Genomic DNA, 16,401 nt, shown 5'->3' on the forward strand with positions numbered 1-16,401 from the left:
TGAACGCTCCAGTGTTACTGAGTCATTAAGTATTTTTTTCATTCATCTAATTGCAGGATCTGAATACAGTACTTCTTTCGCCAGTGTTAAGATGCTAGAGAAGATGCAATGTGTGTGCGCGTGTTGGCTTTACATGGATAAATAAGAGGAAGCAAAGAAGGGAATATTTGAACGAGGATTGATTAGCGAGGAGTAATTGATTACATTTTCCAGGTAACTTGCTAAATGCTGTATGAGCAATAACAGGACCTTTGTAAGGTGTCTTTGAGTAATCAGACTCTGCGCCTGTAGCAGCAGCAGCAAGTATTTTATTCGCCTGAAAGCCAGCTCGAATGTGCTCCTGGCTTAAATGACACTCTACTTTTGTACTTATGGAGTGATAAATGCAACTATTAGCTTGCAACGTGTGCATATAATAGTTATCTGTGATGTACAGTACTGTGCATGTGATTCTCAAACCATCACCCAGTGTGAGTGCATACGTACAACCTTTAAGCACTGAAGCGGCGGGATTTCAGCAGATATTGTAAATGCCCTGTAATTGTACAGAGCCGACTGGATAAGTCTGTCTCTCTCGTCCTCTTCTCTCTAACCGCTGTGCATCACTTTCTCTCTCCGTGTCTCCTTATCTCTGCCGACAGCACAGGTTGGATTAACTTTACAGCGGCTCTTATAATTTTCGGATCCGTTGAAAGATATGTACTTCAAGAGATTTGCGTATTTGACATTGGGAACTTCATCTGGTCAAATGCAATTTTGTTTGGAACCAGCATATGTTTATCAGAGCTAAACGTGTATCAGAAATATGCATTAATTACCATAAAACATAGTTGTTCTTCATCTTTAGGAATATTTCCTGTGTTCTTACGCAATTAGCTTTTGTGTTAATAAGAATTTTTCACCCATAAACCTGAAAATGGCACACAATTTGAGTGTGTAATCTAGTGCAGGGTGAGAACATTTGCGCAATCCTTGTTCGGATGTCAGAGGGAAGTGGGGCTGAGAGGATATTATAGCTGTCTGTAATCTGGCTAAGCATACGGTATGGATAATCCGCTCTCCCTTACAAGTCTCAGTCTTATGCCGACAAATTGAATGAGTGAAACTATCTAATCTTACTGAGATTATTGCAATTCTGCGTCTCGACTCTCTCTAACATTATTCTTGTCTTTTATTCTATTACATGTATTTATTGTGCGTAGTCTTGTAATGCTTTCTTGTAGTAGATGTGTAGTCCTTAAAGTGTCATTAAGAGATTTATACGAGTTCAAATTCAACAGTGTTTAATGTTGGGCACAGATGAAGCTCAGAAACTAGTCAGATCATCAACACTACCCAGTTTGCTTTATTATTTCCTTCACACATGGGAATGCGTTAGGGCTCTAATGAGATGACTAGTATCTAACAGAAATATAAAGGCCACAACATCGTCAACTACTCAAACATGATCAGCCTCTGCAAACCAGAAAATTGGAACAAAGTGTGAACTTCAAAGAAGCATATGTGATGCATTAAATCAACAGCTTACGCACTCAAGGATCTATGAGCTTACTGATGCTAACAATCTGTCTTCTCTCTCTTTCCCTTCCTGTTTCTCTCTCCTCCAGGCTCCGACTACTCTCCTCCTCCCCCTCTTCCCCGCCCTCCTCCCCCTGGCTTGACCAACGAGCACAGTGGCGGCAGCCACGGCGACCATGGTGGAGGAGGAGGAGGGGGCGGGGTCAACCACGGGGTGGGCGTGGTTGGCCTGGCTCCGGAGCACATCCCCACGCCGGGGGCGGCCCTGAGCTGGCAGGCGGCCATCGACGCTGCGCGGCAGGCAAAGCTGATGGGCAACGCCGCATCGGGCGGAGGGGCGGGGCTTGGGGCGGGAGGGGGCGGGCCCATCTCTACGGCCAGCTCTACGCAAAGGAAGAGGCAACACTACAGCTCGAAACCCAAGAAACAGACCACGACGACTGCCACAAGGCCGCCACGGGCCCTGCTCTGTCTCACGCTCAAGAACCCCATCCGCCGGGCCTGCATCAGCATCGTAGAGTGGAAGTATCCTTTAACTAACCACGACTCTGACACCTAAGTGTGATGTTGTAGCATCTTATTATGGGCCCTGTTTTCTACTTAAGGTCCATGACTATTACAGACCATATCCGCAAATTTCCCAAAGTTTAAAAACCCATTCACTATGATGGGTTAAATTGCACCAGTGGACCACAGGGAATATTTCATCCCCCACCTCTCCCAGTAATTTTAATTCCATCCATGTGGGGCTTTAATCAATCTCTCCTCTGTCCTCTAACTCTCAATAAGCGTGATTTCCCCCTCTCCACTTGGTCGTCTTAATCCCATCTCCCTTTTCCCTGACTGCCCTTTCCCCCCTCTTTCTTTTTCTACTCCCCTCTTTCATCTTATCCTCTTTGTTTCCGTTTTCTCACAGGAGGATAAAACAAATTGTGTCATTTTCATCCCTCTTTGACGCCTCTCCTCAGCATAGCTGTCTCCCCGGGCTCTTTCCAACGCATTCATCCTCTCTCCCTCAGGTCTAACCACGCCTCTATTCCTCCTTTGCTTCCTCCGTCCTCCGCACAGGGGTCTCACTCAACTTTTATTATCCACCTCTCCTTCTGTACATCCAAATCCATTACTCCTTACTGTCCTTTCATCCGTTCTTCCTTTCTGTCCCTCCTCTCCTCTGTTTTCGTTTTATTTTTAAGCTCCCAAATGTAATGACTTGGTCGACCCTAAAGGAAGCGAGACAGAAATGGTCCGTGTCACAGTCAGAGCAATCAATAATAGGTGCAGGTCCACATGAGCATCGACTCAGCACACAGCGTCCCGAGGGGGGGAAGTGGAGGAGGAGTCAGGGAAATGAGAAGGGCAGGGATGTGGGCAGGACGTGGACGTCGACAGGAGCGGTAATGGGGCTGAGGAGAAAAAGACAGATTGAGAGGAGGATGGGAAAGGTAAACTAGAAAAATTACATGGTAGAGGGAGGGCAAATAATGAGTGAGGGGCGGGGTGGTGGTGGAGGGCTAATTGCAGAGAACAGAGGGATTATCGGGGTGAAGACAAGTGAAAGGCAGAGTGAAATGGTGAAGATGAATCAGACGTGTTTGCGCTTGTGTTGGAAAGAGGCTGCATTAGTGAATTATGGAATTACAATGAATCAGTACCAAACTGTTAAAATGCAAACTGGTACACGTGTCACAATAATATGTATAAGTGTAACTGTAAAAGAAGTTTTCACAGTTAGTAGAACAAATCAAAAAGATTTTTTCAGTATCAGAAGGAGAAGTAATTATCTATGACAGGAAGACTGTGTTAAATATCCTGTGACCAATGGTGCCATAATTATTTTTAACATTCTTGTCAGCCTGTGTATTTATCAAAGAACTTCAAAATTACCGTTTGGTCTAATTTAGTCCTGCAGTTGTTTTGATGGTTTAGCTCACTTTGATGTGGAAGTCCAGGCTCTTCAGTTCACCGTTCACGTTTTATCAGACATATCACTCACACAGCAGATGTATTTTTCTGAAATTAACCAAAGAAAAAAGAAAGGAAAAAGAAAGATCTGAAAGTGTATAATAACGTTGTTGGTAGTCGTAACGTCACAACTGTTAAATAAAGGACAAATTAATAGAAAGGAATTATGAATAAACCCTCAGGGTCACTGGAACAGTCTCATCCGGTGACTGATGAGGGTTCAGATCATTACCCACAATTCACAGAATCATTCATTTAAGCAGCTCTGAAGGCTGGGAAGGGAGATAGAGAACGAAAGAGGGATGGAGATGGGATTGAGATAAGTGAAAGGAAGAAGAGGGACGTTAAAGTGGGCTCTTGTGGAAAGTGGCAGCTGAAAAAAAATGAGAAAAGGCTCAAAACAATTAAGTCTGAGCCCCCCAAATAAAACAGAAAAGCGCAGTAGAAGCAAAAAAAGAATAAAATTAACTAAATGCTTAGCCCTGTGATAGACTGGCGACCTGTCCAGGGTGTACCCCGCCTCTCGCCCGTTACCCTTCACAGGACAAGCGGCTACATCTGACAGTTCTATTATGGGATATCCTTCCTCTCTGTAGGTTGGGCGTGTGTCCGAATATTAGCCCGTGGGTGACTCCATATGCCGTATGTTTGTTTTATGTTTACAGATATTGATTGTTTTTGTTTATATTCTATATATATATGCTTTCTACATGCATGCGTGTCTGCGAGTGCATCTGTCTCTAGAGATAGCAGATCCGAAATCTTCCTCTTTCCCTCCTCTGTTACCATGACAACAGCTACTGCTCTCAACAGGTCGACCGGGCCTGTCTGAGCTCACGCGCAGGCACACACACGTACAAACACGCATACAAATACCCTCAGACCTGGCTGAGAGCACGCATTAACACTCTTTGAGAGAACACGCACACACACTTACACCCGTAGATGACAAAGGGCGGACGCACACAGACACGCGGCACTCTCACGCGCTGTGTAATTATAGCATTTAAGCATTACCTGCACACTGCAAGGTCAGTGCAAGAGACAAGGAGGCAGCTATGCCTAACTACCATGTTCTCTATATGAAATCACGCTAAGTGGCAGTTTTGAAGAGGTGTCATTGGGTGCGTTTACAAACACGCCCACAGCACGCATACACACACACATTTCCTAGGAAACAGCTCGTCGCATTAGGTCACATCAGCGGTTGTTCTGTTTGCATGCGTTTTTAACTCGATCGGGAAAACAGATGGACATTCTCCGCATAACACAACAGAGGGTTTAGCTAACTTTCTCAGATTGTGTCACTATACCACGTACTTTTGTCAAGAGACGAGATTGTCTGTGTTATTCTGCGCTGCATGTGGCGTTTGTGTGGGCCAAATCAGAAAATAGCAGCTTCCTGGAGTGGACGCAGTCCCTGTGTGGCATATATACAGTTGCTATAGAGTTAAAAATATGAATTTATATGTTAACAGTTCTACATAGATGCTGCTTTCAATTTTAGTTTATTTATTGTTCTCTTTTTGTTAATTAATACGATAATAATACACTTAACGCTTGATTTTTTTCTTCGCTCTGACCTCCAGAATTTCCTCCAAATGTTGTTTTCCTCTCAACAGCAACAGCAGACAGTAGATTTATTATCATGTTGATGGAAGCAGACCTCAAGGGTTTTTTAAAATTATGGGTCAGGAACCCAGAGTGAGTCACAAGCCTGTTTTTCAGTGGGTCTCCGCATGTCTGAAGTGAGTTTAATGAGCCCTCGGTACAAGGGTGAGTGATTAACTTTGATACATTCTGGTCCCAGACTGAATGAGCTGAACAATCCTGCGGCCCACGATGTCTAAGGGTCACTCCTTAATCCAAACATAAACACAATATTTGCTCCTCCATGAAAATGGAGAGATTATTTTTTTTGTCTCCCTCTTGCTCCCTCTTGACTGACTACGGAGCTGGCCCTAAAACATCCGAATGTCTGAAAAACTCCCTCTGAGATTACAAGATCGTGTAAATCAAAACGTGGTTACGGCCTTGTGGTGAAAACAGAACATGTCGTTGATTTATTTCTCACATCTGTAAATCAGATTCTCGGAGTTTGTGTTTACTTATAAATGTGGATATTCCATGTGTGCCCGAAAGATGATTCTTGCTTTTGTACAGAAAAACATAACTTAGTCAGTGTTGGTAATGTACACCTGCAGACGGTTGTTGATGAAGGCATTTACCTCTCTGTGGTTAATGTTTTTATTCTTGCCAACACTCCATTATTAATGAAGGGTAATGCAGTTGAAAGAACAGATTGATTAAAGGACGTGATACATCATGTCTGTGACCCTTCTGTGATGTGCTGGCTCTAGTCCCCCATCCCCCGTCCCCCACTAGGACCCCTGTTGGTGTCTTTTCAGCCTATTCACCATATTGAATCAGTAGCTGAACGAGTTGGTCAGAGAGATAACCAGGATTGGTTAGTCACCTATGATCCAGGGTGTGAGAAGAGACACGGAAGTGATAAAACTAAACAAACTAAAAGACATTATCAACATGATTGAGGAATGTCAGCTCTCTACGTAGCCCTTCCTAGCGTCATAGCCTCCTAGCTAAAAGTATTTTATGCGGCCACCTCCTTTGAATGAATGACGGCTGATATAAACAGCTACTGCCTTTCACCCAGTTGCATAACGTAGGTGCAAGCTGGCCTTTGGCTGTTTGTCTTTGTGACTTGTTCTTGTTCTGCTTTTTCCAGACACAGGCGACCTGAGCTGATGTCACAGTCTGCCTTTTTTTATTGCCAGTAATCCTTTGATTTTGCGTTCTGGCGTTGGTCATTTCCTCAGTTACTTGTCACCATTAACTTGTCTGAATAGGGCGCAGATTACCATCTGTCTCCTACTAAATGCATGATCAATGTTTCTTTTTTTCTTCCTGTCAGTAGCACTTTTCCAAACTTTCCATACACTGAGGTCCATTACCAGTTGTTACAGCATAGCAACACAGCTGCAAAGTTGCTACTTCCAAGTCAGAATCAAAGCAGCAAATATAACCAGGAAAGGAAACCCCCTTCATTTACAGTGTGATGCAATACATTGAAAGTTAATGTCAGCTAAAACTCACAGAAGTTTGCTTGGGGTTTGCCTTCTGGATTTTAAGGTTCAACTTATCAGTACTTGGATGTTTATTTAATACCGTGAGGTGCTGAGTCTTGACTTATTTCACGTGCATCCGAGAGAAAGATAGGAGAGGATAAAAGTACAGGACAAAGGAAAGAGCAGGAGAGAGCAGAGGGAGGACAAAAAGAAGTGGAGGGGAGGTGACAGCAGTGGCAGTTTGCAATTGTGTTGATGAAAACCAGACCTCCTCTAGCTCTCCTTCACATTCTCTCCCTTTTTCTCTTCCTCTCGCTCTCTCTATCTCTTCCTCTCTCTCTCGCTCTCTCTCTGAGGCCCAAAATAATGAGGTCAGTCCCCTCTCAAGGACCGCTCCAAATAAAAACCCTCTGTGTCTCTCCTCTCTCTCATTCCATCTTGCTCTCACTCTTTCTCCGTCCACATCCCGTCTTCCACGCGACAGGCCTGCTCCTTACCGCACCCATATTAGGGCATGCACTGTCTCTCTCAACTCCCCCCCGTACGCACAAAGAGCTCCCTAAGTTACCCGATGTGTCTCATTGTTAACGAAAAGGCAAACTCAACGGCTTTGATCTCTCTACTAGTGTACACTGCTTGTGCACTTTGCTGTGTGTATATATACTTCTGCTTATGCAAGGATGTATTAGCTTCTTTGTTGAAATAACAAGCCTGATATGAAGACTTATTCTATCTGGGAATGTCAAAAGCCACAGTCTGTAGTATTCTGACTTTTCTAGTTGAGCTTTTTATGGAACTTTTAAGACCTACTTGAGCCTGAGGTTTATAGTTTGATATTTTAAACACACCAAAACCAGTGGCAGGGAAATGAAACCCAGTTAGGCCTGATATTATCCACACTTGAATGTCAGCCACAAGGACCCAAGTAGGTGATCTGTAAATGTGCCGTGCACTACTCAACTCTTCCTTAACCTTCCACTCAGACCATTTGAGATCATCATCTTGATGACCATTTTCGCCAACTGTGTGGCCTTAGCCGTCTACATCCCCTTCCCCGAGGATGACTCGAATGCCACCAACTCCAACCTGGTGAGTAGTCCGCAATATTTAAACTGCTTCACAGCTGAATGTGCTCTCTTGGTTTTAACGACTACTTGGCTATTTGGTTTTTACAGTTTTTGTTGTGACATCTTAATTTCCTTTGCAGATGAACAGAATTATCTTGATCACACGTTAATGGAGGAAAGTGATTTATGACACATCTCCGAAAGCATTTCTCTGTTTGTCGCAGCATTTGCGAGCGTCTCCTTGCAGATTTCCAGCTGGTTTCGTTCTGTGTTATTTGCTGTGGTATACAGTAGATGTATGAGGCTTTGACAGATGCAAAGACTGTGATGGAAATGAACATGGGAGCAGAAGGGAGCAAGAACAAAAGAAGGAAACTGATTAGAGTGAAAGTAAGGGGAGGCCTTTCATTGAATGGTACCTGGTTGGAGCATCATTTGCTCTTGTCATTGATTTCTCATACACCGGAGTTGTTATTACGTTATTACGTTCTACTTGGAAGTTTCAATTATTCTAAAAGAGGGCCCTTGAGTTGTAGCCTTGTGAGTTAATTTGATCAGAGGCAGACTATTATTCCTTTCATCATTCATTAGTTTTGGTCTAGGGACGAAATGAAGGTTTGGAAACGTGTGCACCGTTTGGTGGACTGACCAGCCTTGTTTTAATTGGCTGATTGTGTGGTTGACATAGTGGCATTGATCTAAAGTTTATTTAATGTTATTATATTTCTAGGTAAAACTAAGTTGTCTTTATGATCTTCCATAAATACGATAGTAAGCGCTCCTTGGTCTTCGCGGTTAGTTCTTGCAAAGCTTTGAGGTGTGTTCAGGATCTTCTTTCTGTATCTCGCTTCAAATACCGTTGGGTCAAGCTCGTGTCTGCTGATTGGATCAGTTCTTCTTTTTGGTCAGAGTTTAATGGATCAATCTCAGGGTAGACAAAACACCCATAGTCGTGAATATTCCCACCATGTTTCACTCCGGGTTTTATGCGCTGCAGTATCATTCTCTCTTCTATTTGATTCTGTACTTGGCTTCTATGTGTTGTTGAAAAGTTTGATGAATTGGTATTCTGGTATTCACTTTTGCTCTTTTTGCACCAGTTTCCACAAAATATTTTAAGTACCATTGACTGCCCCTTAGGAGACTTTCCATCTAGCCGTGACCTGACAATGAGAAAGCCCCTGTTTGCTCTGTCACAATCCTTCACAGTCAGCAGCGTTCTGCAGGAAACCTGAAGCGCAGCCACAGCCATAACAACTGCTCCACATTGACTGAACAAGACTCCGATGGGTAGATTAAATCCATCTGAGTGTCATCTGAATGCTGCTTCAATGCAACGATACATCTCAAGGAAACCTGAGCCTTTGTTTGAAGAAGTTAAGATCATCAAAGCTACAATGGCATTTTTTTTCTGCAAATTTCCAGGTTTATATGAATTTTTGGCAATGTGGTCTTTTTGACCCCGCTGTATCTGGATATATGTGCGTTACATACAGTTCGTGTGTGTCGGCCTACAGATGTATGGCAGTGCATTAGTGGTATTATTGAGAGGAAGACACTAATCCATAAAGCATCTGTCACTCAGACTCTTTCGAAGAAGGGTTTTGCCACATGTACTAATTCTTGAGAGCTCGTCTTGTGCTTTGTGGGACAGTTCACACTGTAACACACACTTGTATGAACTATCGCTCATTTAGAGAACTTATTGGTATTAGAGTTCCTGCACAAGAAAACATTCAAAAGCTGCAGTGATGGCAGAACAGGCAGGGGAATTGCCAACCTTGTCTATTTATGAAGTTGTGTTGGGCTTACAGGACACCTTTGAGTGGAGAAACAACATTTGTTTTGATCTGTTTTGCTGTGTATCTACCCTCTGATTTCACACTTAATGATATAGTGTCAGAGCAGGTATATGAGTCAGTAAAGGAGTAAATATGAGTGAGGGAGGACAGCTGTTTTCAGCTTCTCAATCTGTGTCCATCACCCACTCTCTCTCTCTCTCTCTCTCTGCCTTTTCCTTATCTCCCTCTGAATCCTGTAGGAGGCATAAACACATTTCTTACATGACTTTCCTCGTAACATTACCTCAGCTTTACATTACCATTACGTTTCAGTTCAGTCATTCGGTGTCTGGCAACACGGGTCTGGAAACTGTATACAGCGCACACACACACACAGAGACACACACACACACACAAACTCTTACGTCAAATGTTAGGCCTCTTAAAGATACCTATTTCCGTGTCGTATATTCTTGCTGGGTTATTTTGGACCCTGCGAGTGACCCCCCCCCGACACACACACACATGCATCCCAAGCTAATGAACAGATGCAACACACACACATGCGCACCAACGCACAGAACCTACTCACCACCACCACAGCTGTGGTCAATTAGTTTTATAACCTTCTGACAGACAGGAAGCAGTGTGCAGATGGATCGTAGTCTTAAGTATACGTCTGAACCATGTATCTCTGTGTTTGTGCATCCTGTACGTTTTTCTGTCTATGTGTGTGGGATCAACAAGTTAGGGGCACGACCGCACAACAGGGTGACTGAGTCTGAGCTGGTTTCAGTCAGACGGTATAGCTTTCAGTGAGATTATTATACCTTCGCTGGAGTAGTCCTGAAGTGGATTAGGTCCAAACCCAAAATTCATTTCAGCTGGAAACACATTTCCCTCCTGTTTCCCATCTCATTGTTCATATTTAAAACGGCTTTCTGTTTACAATCTGCTTTCTATAAGCATGAATACGTCAGAACTAATGCAGCATTAAGTGTCTTGTTATGCACCATACATGAGTTAAAATGAAACACCACATTTAAAAAAAAAAAAACATTACATTGTTTGCAGTATGCATCCATTTTTACCAATTATGGAGTTCCCTCATTGTGTTTGCATGACAGTAATTAAACCCAGGACTGCCAGAATTCATATTACTTCTCATTTGTTAATTTGCCAGAGTGTCTATTATGCTTCTCATTATATTCACATCTTAGTCATTTAGAGGGTGGGTGTATGCGGGGCTCCCTACACTAACTGTTTTGCTTAAGTATTCTCTAACAGACCAAATTGCTCTTCGTGCGCATGTGTTAGAAATGAACCACCGACCTTATTGTCGTATCCGTAACTTCCCTTTCTCTAAGATAAATCATTTCTTACGGCGTCACCTTTGTCTTCCAGTGCTTCAAACTGTGAGGCAACCCTCTAATTAGACATAATGTGAGTTAAAGACACAGGAGGCTTTTAAATATGCCCCGCATCAGAGTTCACCCTCAACCTGTTGTTTTAATTTCCCATCGTTGTGTTTTCCTACCTCCTGTGTTGAGTATCAATGCCATTTGTTTTCTTTTTCAAACCCATGCAGTTTTTTATGTCTTCCCACTTATTTTCTTATGCAACTATATACCTATAACAGAGTTTCATTTGTCATGAAGCTCAAAACTGTTGCATCACGACTGCCGTTCAGTGCCCCGGTGATGCTCTTTACATTTCCCCCCCATCCATACATGTGATCGACTTTTCGAATCAACACCCCTTCGCTGGATTCGCTTTCTTATGTAATCCCAGAGATCTGTTGTATTGCTTCCAGTACAAGATTTCTATTTCTGTCAGCATCCCATAATGCGCTGCTCTGTCTCCTTGACGACATGCCCAATAATAGCACCGGGAGAGGTTGTCATGGATATGGTAACCGTAGTGATGCTCCTCATCTGTCCTTGGTTACAGAGGAAAGAAGGCTGGGAACCAAAGTGCGAAAAAGTAGTCTCTTCTCTCGGGGAGGAAATGTGTGCTGCACTTTTCCCGGTGCTTCCTGTTTTTCCCCGACCCCTTCCTCCGCGTGGTTCTCCCTCCATTACTCCGTTTAATCGCATCAATATGGATCCTTTCTGATTGACAGAATAATGTTGCCATAACCGAGCAATTAGCTAATCAATACGGCCGATTAGACGCTGGCTGATGGAGAAGAGAGGCACGAGCACTTACACCTTTCACCACCGAACCAATTAAAAGGCTCCATCCACAGAGATAATGTCAGCGGGATATTGTGTGTGCATTCGGGGCCATCTATTTGTGTAGCATCAGGCAAGTCGGAGCATCATTCATAAATGTGCGTTTCCCAGAGTTCATAGTTGTTCGGAGTCACTCATTTGATGTGTGTGTGTATCAGCGGTAAGTGACAGGGTGTTCAGTGTTAGATGAATTAGCTGCTGGCTCTGCAGAAGGCGTGTGAAACGAGCACCTTTATATAAATGAATCACCTCTTTGAGGGTAATGGACCCCATCTCCACACACTCACACACACACACACACACACACCCACGCACTGTGTGTTATCTCTCTCCTTTTATACACACAGCAGCATTGGTCATTTGTTCAGATGCTCAAAATAACCAGTGTCTGTGTTTTCCCAAGAGGCAGCCGCTTTTGGCCGTGTGAATTTGAGTATATACTGCCACAAACCGTATTAATGAGAAGGTCAAGGTGGATAATAACTGGGGATACAATGCATGAGACTTTGACGTGTAGGTTGCTGACATCTGCAATGTTTATTGTAATACTGACACGCCAAAAGTTGGACATTAAATCATAATAATAGCCCAAATCAGAACAAAACTGCTTCATCCTTAAATGGAAAAGACTGCCCCCGATCCAGGCCACATATTAAGGAATGGTTAATCGAATTGAGAGGGTTGGTTGTTGGCAATATTTATTCCTAATAACCATGTAAGCGCACGAGCAAAACAGCGGCTGCAAAACAGAGAGATGTTCAAAAGAGTGCTTGAAAGGACAAATGTAGCCCGGAACTTATGTGGGCAGCGGCGTTGAAAATGTGGGTCCGGCTCGGTCATCTTTTTCTATTGAACGAATTAATTGTTGTCAATACACTCCCGGAAAATAAATTCTTCTGCTTTTTCCTGGCAGATTTGATGTTCAAAAGTGGGCAGAATTACTTTGTGCATATTTCAATGGAGTGGAATAAATGTCATCCATGTTAATGTAGCTTTTAGATTTTCAAACAGACGAAGTTGTTTGGTTGACGTGCATTTCTGGTGGTTATTTCTGGCGCAGATCTGGCCCGTTTCATTAAACAGAGTTTGCCTCCTTATTAAGATTCCTTTCCATTTCTCCGAATATTGTCTGATGTGTTTCTGGAGCCTCCACATGTCCTCCTGCTTCACCCTCCCCCCCCCCACAACACCCTCCATCGTTTCTTCTGCAGAGGATCAAGTTAACATTCTGTTCCTTTGGGTGCTACTCTGCCGGTTGCTAGGTTGCTATTTATAGACGGGAGAAGAACGATCAGCATGTATCTGTACGTTCACTTATCTAAACAAGTTTGGTCTATGTTTCCTGGTCGTGAAGGTGCTGTGTGACTGTGTGCACCTCTAAATAGTTTCGGTGGAATGCAGTCACTCACCATGCATCCGGATAAGCATGTGTGTGTGTGTGTGTCTGGTGGTGTTTGTGGAACATCGACAGTGGAACTTGATGCATTTGTTTGTATATTTATATAAACAGACTCCAAGTAATATGATTCACTTCTGAATTTTTCTCAGGTTGTGCACAACCTCTGCACAAAATAAAATCTCTTTCAAGTTTTCTGCGAGTACATCCAGTTCAAACCGTGCCATAGCCTGGGGAGTCGTTATTTGGAAATGATAAACGCTGTTCCTCATCTTGGCTCCCACGAGAAACAAAGAATACTCCAGTTACCATTTGTGTGTGAGACATGGGTGCTTTCCAGTTCCAGAGTCACTGCTTCAAAGGACTGAGTTGGTTTCCGCTCTGATGACCATATTTTGCAGCCATTTTGCCATTTTTTTTTTATTCCCAATCGTCGCCGGGTTTTAGTGTAACACGGACATCTTCTGACAATCTAACGTACATGGCATGTTGTCTTCTTACCAGAACATTTTCACCGCTGCAACAGAAACATCTCTCTCTATCCTTTATTCTTTTATTTCTATCTGTTGGCGTACATTTTGTTCAAAAGGCTGCAAACAAAAGTCACAAAAATAAAATGTGAATCATCTCCATCCGCAGGGTTTAATTGAATTTATGCTTTTATCTACTGCTGCAAACAAATAAAACACACTTCTCAGTATTCTGATGGATGATCTAATTCCCATACTGCCAAATGGAAGGGATAATGGATTGTGGTTGTTGCGTTACAGGAAACATAAAGCCACTGTCCATTAAATCTCAACAACAGATTTGCAGATTTCCCTTCGTCCCTTTAAAACATGATGCAATGTAGTCAAAGGCAACGGCAAATCAACAACCTGTTTGTGCAGTTTTGGATGATGTTCGGTGCCTGGGAGTTTCAGACAAAGACTCCCTGGAGCAGATGCTAATGGCTAGTATGGCAACGCTGCTTTCTGGTGAATTTGCAAATTGCAAGCTGTTTGTTTATGTGCATCCAGATCTATAAAACCAAACGACGTAGATTTCCATTAACCTTACTCCCTAAGGGGATGTAAGCGGATAAATAATGTAGCTGCTCTTCCCAATTACAATCAGCGCAAGTTAAATCGATTTGTGCTAATAGCAGAATTTTGTCCAACGCCGTTGTCTTGTCAGGTGAAAGCTCAAGTTGGCAAGTTGGAAATGGTTTCTTCATTGGTAGGTAGTTTGATACTAAAATGTGTCATTACGAGAAAATGTCTGAATGAAATTTTAGCGTTGATTCGACTAATCAGTAAATAACTGATTGTGTGACCCCATTGAAATACACTTATAACTGAAAGTGTAGCTTAAGCTTAGAACTTATTTGGCTTGACTGTTAAACAAAAACTATTTGACTAAAGCATTGGTTCCAGTTTGGTTTTGGACTGAAAACACGTAATAAAGCAACAATTTTCCAACGCTCGAACACAACTTGCCGCCTCGGTGTGTCCCTCCCATTCTTCTTTTCCAGTCTTTCCCTTCACTGTTCTCCTCCACCTCTAGTAAAAGTGAAAGATAAAGACTCTAAATGATGGCAGCTATGGCACCACATTCATTACAACACTATTTCCTCTAGCCTCTCTCCCCCTCCCTTGCTTTTTTAATAGTCCCATTTCGATGATAAAGATGGGGAGACTGCTGCACAAACCTCCCGACCTTTTCTTTCTTTACACACGCTGCCTTTTCCTGATTGTCCTTGAATGTTACATTTTCTCGTGTCTCAAGTCTTTACATGCATGTGTGTTTTCTTATTTTAAACTGAAAAACTGTATTTTTAGTTGGGTTTTATGTTTTTTTTTGTGAGCACAAACTCTCAGGCATGTGTCCCATGATTCCTGTGCAGATCCCTGGAAAATGTCCCATCATACGCCCCCTGTTTATGGCAGGCCTGCATATCAGACTTCTGTAAAGAAGCTAGTTTTGTATATTTTTGTATGTGTGTGTATTTTCTCGTGTGGGAGGAAATATATAGGCTCAGTGGATGTACTATATACGCATGTGGATTTGTGTTGCCTCATTCGTATTCAGGGCAATTTGGCAAATCAGGTCAAATGAGCCTTATGAAACTAAAATAAAGTTTTCCTAACGCTCACGCCAAGGCAAGAATTATGGACATTACATAACTGTCTGAAAAAGAGGCGAGTAATGCAGAGGTGCATTTCTGATCGTTTTGCATGGAGCTCCAGATGTGCGGGTGGCGAAGGCAAAAGAGAGAGAGAGAGACAGAGAGGCAGCGTGAGAGAGAGGAAAGAGGAAGAGATAGAGCAGGATATTTTTACTGAGCTAAAAGTGTCCACCTCTGCCTCACATCGACCCACATTACAGCTCACACGGAGCACACAGGGAGATGAGAGAGTAATGTCTCTGTCCATCACGGAAACTCACAGAAACCTCTTTACCACAGGGAGCGTTGTCGGTCTTTAAGTTCTCTTTTCTGTCAAAAGCGCTCTTGTTGTAGTTTTCTCTTTTGACAAATACAATCCACTTTAATGGCTTTGTTCCAGACTGCGCTCTCTACCCAGTAGGTATAAGCAGGGCTAAGTTTAAAACCTCAGGAGGGTCAACATATTGGCACATGCGGACTACATGATAAAAAAAAGTGCTAAACTTCTCCATTCATAATAAAATAAAGTCAAACAGGCAACCACGAGAGGTTAGTGTTAAGTAATTAATGCAATTTTCGACGCATCTCAACTATTTGAGCAGTGGTCATCCAGAGAGAGTGCTCTCTCACGGTGAAGGACAGTATCACGAGCGACGTTGCCGACAAGACTGGCAGCCAGCGAAAGCCTTTGCTCTTCATTTCACATTTTGTAAACCTGAGATCTGACAGATGCATCTGTACTTTTTTTCAAAGCCCCTTGCAGCAATGGGGCACACAACAAGTGTACAGGGAACATGTCGGGTGTTTTTGAAATAAAAACATGATTTATTACATGGATATATATATATTTTTTTTAGTCTGGAGTCTCTAAGCAGCTTGTGGGCAAGTGATTCTATCTCTCCACTATTTGTTTCCTGTTCAGGTCTGTTTCTTTCATGTGCGACCGTCACCTAGGCCACATTATACTCCCCTAATACTGTATCTCTCCATAAATGACACGGACTGCAATAAAAATAATAATTTCTAGTGTGCCGACAGCTCTCGGTCACAACATTATTATTGCTCTGCCTAGTAACTTTATCTTAGAAAATCTAGCGCTTCATATGTTGGAATCGTCCCATCGTTGGCATCCCAGTACTACGCAAACACGTTCGCGGCAGATTGCGTGTATGGCAAACAGTAGAGCCATGGCAACAAAGGTAATGGAAGCA

The 16,401-nt window shown here is 42.9% G+C and overlaps 1 protein-coding gene across 1 annotated transcript in view; it reads left to right on the plus strand.

Moving 5' to 3' along the window:
* The window catches only part of cacna1c (calcium channel, voltage-dependent, L type, alpha 1C subunit), a gene marked incomplete at both ends in the record, with an annotated part of 172,676 nt that overhangs the window by 54,456 nt on the left and 101,819 nt on the right, over positions 1–16,401 (plus strand). The window contains 2 exons of the mRNA XM_084573937.1: positions 1,608–2,043; positions 7,550–7,655. Of these exons, the coding sequence (XP_084430063.1) occupies positions 1,608–2,043; positions 7,550–7,655 (542 nt within the window). The remainder of the gene's footprint in view (positions 1–1,607; positions 2,044–7,549; positions 7,656–16,401) is intronic.

This window comes from Chelon labrosus (genome assembly GCF_963514085.1).
Source record: "Chelon labrosus genome assembly, chromosome: 23".
Lineage (NCBI taxonomy): Eukaryota > Metazoa > Chordata > Actinopteri > Mugiliformes > Mugilidae > Chelon > Chelon labrosus.